This window comes from Morone saxatilis, unplaced genomic scaffold (genome assembly GCF_004916995.1).
Source record: "Morone saxatilis isolate NCDOM2014 unplaced genomic scaffold, NCSU_SB_2.0 Contig8, whole genome shotgun sequence".
NCBI lineage: Eukaryota > Metazoa > Chordata > Actinopteri > Moronidae > Morone > Morone saxatilis.
In genome coordinates, this window is record NW_023340257.1 from 18433392 (window position 1) to 18438400 (window position 5009).

Here is a 5009-nt window from a genome sequence, read left to right on the forward strand (position 1 = left end):
TGTAGAAACATGGCAGCCTCCGTAGAAGAAGACCCACTCCCCCTTCTAGATAAAAATGGCTCTTTCCAAGGTAACGAAAACACAACGATTCTTTTTTTGAAATGATTATACACTTATTTCTGCCAGCAGATCCTCCTAAATGTTACACTTTCTAACTTGAATGCCACCTGTTCATTTGGTTGAATTCCCCTTAAAATCAGACAACAGTGAAAACACTACCGTCTTTGAAAATGACTAAATGAAAGTTCCTTGTTGCTGCTTTAACAGCAACTGACTATAAATATATTATATCACAAACAAGCATTTTTATGCATAAAATAAAAAAAATGGCACTAAAATAACTCTCCAGCTTGTGCCAAATCACAGTAACAATAAAAAACGCTGTGCCTCTGCTTCATTACAGTTGTGATTAACCTTTTCTCTATTGGTCTGTGTTGTTGTTCTAGGTGACACCCAGAAGGTGGAGATCCCCAGAGGAGAGATGGAGGTAGTGAAGGGCCAGATGGTGGTGTTACAAGCCTGGTACAGCCCCAACTCAGACATTTCCAAAAACTCTGTCATTTGGCAATTCGTTGGAAATGAGTCCAAGCAGGTGAGAAGGTCAAAACTTAAACCTGAGATGATCTACTGTAGTTGACCCTGCTCTGACCTCTAGTGGAGTACAGTAACAGTCTCAAAGGATTAAATTTAAGTACAATGTGTTTGCTGATCCTCCTACAAATGAAAGGGTTATATCTACAAACCAAAAGCTTAAACAATGAATAAATAACTATTTTGACAATTTGTTTTTTTTTTAGCAAAAATGCCAGAAATTCGCTGGTTCCAGCTTCTCCAATGTGAAGCCTTGCTGCTTTTCTTTATAATTTTAATTTTAAATATCTTTGAGTTTAAACTGTTGGTCAGACAAAATAAGACTTCCATCCATTTTATGGATGTATTAATTGAGAGAATAAACCCCCACAAAATACGGAAAATCTAATTAAGTTAAGTATAATTATTTAAGACATCTTTTTACATGCAAGGCCTTCCTCACCTTTGAATCTGTGCAAGATTATGTGAGCATTTTTAGTATTCCATGACACTGTTATATCCTGAGAAACCAATCTAGTGGTATGTAAGGTGAAAAAGATGATCTGTAGAGATTAGGATTATTTCCAACACCACTGGCGATATCTGACTCGTAGCAGAAGCAAGGAAGGGACGGATGTTATTAACAAATGGATGCCACTAATGACATGTCATCTCTACATTTTAGTGCGCCTCCTATATGTAGCACGAACCGCTGCTGAAACTATACATTACTGTATGTGTGTGTGTGTGTGTGTGTGTGTGTGTCAGTGTGTAGGGTATTTGCATGATTAATATAATCTAAACAGTTTCAGTGTCTGATGCCTGCGAGCTTATCTCAAACAGAAAATCAGCCTAAAATTCAGCATCCACCATCTGTACATGTCAGGATTATCTTTATGAAGGACTTTGATTTCTGTTATATGGTGCATCTATGTACATCTTGAAATGGCTGCAGCAAATTAAATAAAAAAATATTTCCCTCAAATGGCCAGAGAGAAAAGTCTCTGTCGTACCTTATTTTCAAAATGTGTTATATTTACATTTAAAAAGGGACTCAGAAACTCTAATTATGTGTATTACTAATTAACAGTGTTATGATACTATGCTGCTGCCGTGTTAAGTCCATCGCTTTCATGTTCAGGTGATAAACTTCAGCTCAGGTGAGGTCGGGCACGGCCAGAACGACTTTGCCAAAAGAGTGGGCTTCAGCGTGACCATGCCCTCAGCCAACCTCTCCATCTACATCAACAACACCCAGGAGTCCGACTCTGGACGCTACGTCTGCATTGTCGTCATCCCTGGAGGTGGCATAACCGGAGAGATGCACCTTAATGTCAAAGGTAATGGACCACAGCATCAGAGAAACTTCAAAGGTTAGATGTAATCCGGACGCTCTGCGACATAGCTCACTCGTTTCCTTGGATTGGAAAAATCCAGGCAGTGCTCAATATGTTTTATAGGATTCAGACCCGAGCAGTCTGTTGAAAATCATATTTATGTGAGCAAGCAGTAAGCACAAATAAAACTCATCTGCTGTTTAGGGATTCGCTGGGCTCTGAGGTCATTATGTCATCCTCCAGCAGCAGATGGAATGGCAGAGGAGAGTGGTCAAAACATTTTCCTTATTTGTATCCAATATGGCTACTGGTCTGAGAAATCTCCACGTCGTCTGCAGTGGATTAAAGCCTAACGTACAAGTTCACTATAAGGTCACTCATCCTATGTTCTTATTTTATGTGTGTTAACTTCTAATCTCTGTCTGTCTGTCTCTGCAGTCCCTCCCTCTCCACCAGTATGCACCATGACAGGGAACCCAGTGGTGAAGGGCAATGTGACTCTGAGCTGTAAGTCCAGTCATGGAAAACCCGTCCCTCAGTACAAGTGGACCAAGGCTGCACCCATGTCCGAGGTCTTCTTCTCCCCAATGCAGAGTGAGTATTGTAACTCTTATACTGGAATGGTCAGTTTACCCAAATAACATATTTTCTTACACACTCGAGTAGAATCTTTCCACAGAGAAAGTTTTTATTTGCCCAGGTTTTTGATCATCTTGCTTTGAAGTTTTTGATGCGTGCAGCATTAAAAACACACACATTCAATATCTTTTCTTGATATTTTCTATTGTAGAAATAGTCCTACAAAAACAGCTGACAGTGTGTTAATAGGCTCATCTAAGTCGCCTCATTAACACACACACACACCAATTGAGCTGTAGGGAATGTGGCCAAGTTCTTTTTCCCTGAGTTTTGACTATCAGGCTACATACAGGTTCCCTTATGTTATTGGTGGAGGTTTTAGGGGGATTTTATGCAGCCCGAGAGGAAGACTGCACAAACTACTCAACTGTAAAAAGTGCTCTCACCTCCTCTGCATGCTTTTCCGTTTTAAAACAAATAATTTATCAACTATGCCCCCCCCCCATTCTGTGTTTGTACGTTTTATACAGAACGGCGAGGCGGAATAACGGCGTAACATTCCCGACTTAAACAGCCAGTATAAAAGGGGCTCATGTCGTCAGGTCACACACATGATCAGACACAGCCTATGGGGCTTTGCTGATAGATGTTCCAGATGCACCTCATGAGGAAGATCCTCGGTTATGCCACAACATGCAGCGTGAAATCCTCTTTACAGATTGGGACAAGTCGAACCGCACCACACTCCTCTTCACAGCAGCCCATGCAAGAGAGAAAAAAGATGTATTTGCACATGCTGTGCATATACTTCTGTTGTTACATTACTTTGTAGATGCTTGTTCCAGTTGATGCTGCAGAGAAAACACCATCTGTTTCTGAACAACAGGACTTAGCATGATTGATTTAGTATTGACTTAACTGCTTTGATCTTTGGCCCTCATTTTTTTATAGCAGAAAAGTCCTCAGACTCATGAAAATAAAAACTACTCCCTCTGATTGTGTATTGACCCAGGGTTTTGTGGTGCAGTATGCACACTCACGCCTAGACCACATGTGTGTCTGGACCCTGTTACATGCCACTGACACTCGAGTTCAAACTCATCTTTTTATCTGCATTGATGTATGCTCTCTCTCTCCTCCTCCTATGACACTTGAACTTTTGTCTGCTATCACTGCTTATCTCTTTCAGCAATCTCTCTCTCTGTTTTCTCTCTCTGCTGATCCTCTCTCGGCACTCCTCATTTCCTGTTGACCTTGGTGCCTAATCTAACAAGCCCCATGTCATTACTTGATCAACCCCTCTAAGAGGCATAAGTTGGATTTGGTTTGAGAGTGCAGCGCATCTCACTGTTCCATCCCTCCCCATCAGTTTGCATCCCTTCATTCATGCTCACTTTCTCTCTGCCATCTTTCCCTCTGCAAAAAAAACAAACAACCCAGAATGGAGAACTTGCCCCCAGCCCATGCTTGTCCTTGGGTACATGGGTAAGGGTTTTCACTCATACATTTTCCACTCACTTCCCCTCCAACTCCATCCCACCTTTACCTGCAGACCGTGACATCCCGAGGAGTCACAGTTTCTAGAGTCGACATGTCACTCCTGGAATCACAGACATGAGCTGTAGAAAAGCTTTAAAGGAAAAAAATCAACCCAATTTGTAAGAATGCTTATAGGATTAGGTTTCAGTAATGATTAACATTTAAAAAAAAAAAGAAGAAAAAGGTCAGTTTAAGTGTCAAGCCTGATGATAATCCCACTCAACCTTAAAAAAAATACATTATCCTTGCACATTCATTGGTTAAATAATTAAAAAATGTGGATGTTAAGCTTTTGAGGAATAACAGGTGGTAGTTTATCTCCACTATAATCATGTGGAATAACGAACAGCTGTTTTAAACTGTGATATTCCCTGAATATATAATGAGGATTTTGCATATTTCCATTTTTTTAAAGAAGGGTTGAATTTGATCTTTAAATCTTTCTAGTATGTGTGTTGTGTTAGATTTAGCTGTCATCCCATTTCGTTCATTAATCTTTTAATTGTGTGCTATATTTAGACTCAGTAAGCAGGTACCACGACCATCTCTGAACCAAAGGACAACATTGATATTTATTTCCAGTCCATGATAATAATACATATTATTGTTGTTATTGATATTATGAGTAGTATTAGTATTCAAAAGAATAGTTTTGTAGTGTTTTGTAAAATATGCTGACTTCTTGTTGAGAGTTAGCTATTCTACATACCACTCTCATGTATGTACAGTAATATACAGCTACAACGAGGACCATAGCCTTATATGCGTAACGTTATATGCGAAGAGCCGGTTAGCTTAGCCAGTTAGCAGTCAGAAACAGCTAGCTTGGCATCTCTGAAGTACGGAAGCCCTAAAGGGCCATGCATTCATACATTTTATTTCCTCCGTTTTCCCGTGATAACGAGTTAATTTTCTCGAGATCTCGAGATAACGAAACTTTGTTTTCCCGAGATAACAATATAATTAATTTGAGAGAATTCTCAG

The 5009-nt window shown here is 39.9% G+C and overlaps 1 protein-coding gene across 1 annotated transcript in view; it reads left to right on the forward strand.

Moving 5' to 3' along the window:
- The window catches only part of esamb (endothelial cell adhesion molecule b), a 44837-nt gene that overhangs the window by 33834 nt on the left and 5994 nt on the right, over positions 1-5009 (forward strand). Inside the window, exons 2-4 of the mRNA XM_035679753.1 lie at positions 447-592; positions 1712-1910; positions 2346-2501. Of these exons, the coding sequence (XP_035535646.1) occupies positions 447-592; positions 1712-1910; positions 2346-2501 (501 nt within the window). The remainder of the gene's footprint in view (positions 1-446; positions 593-1711; positions 1911-2345; positions 2502-5009) is intronic.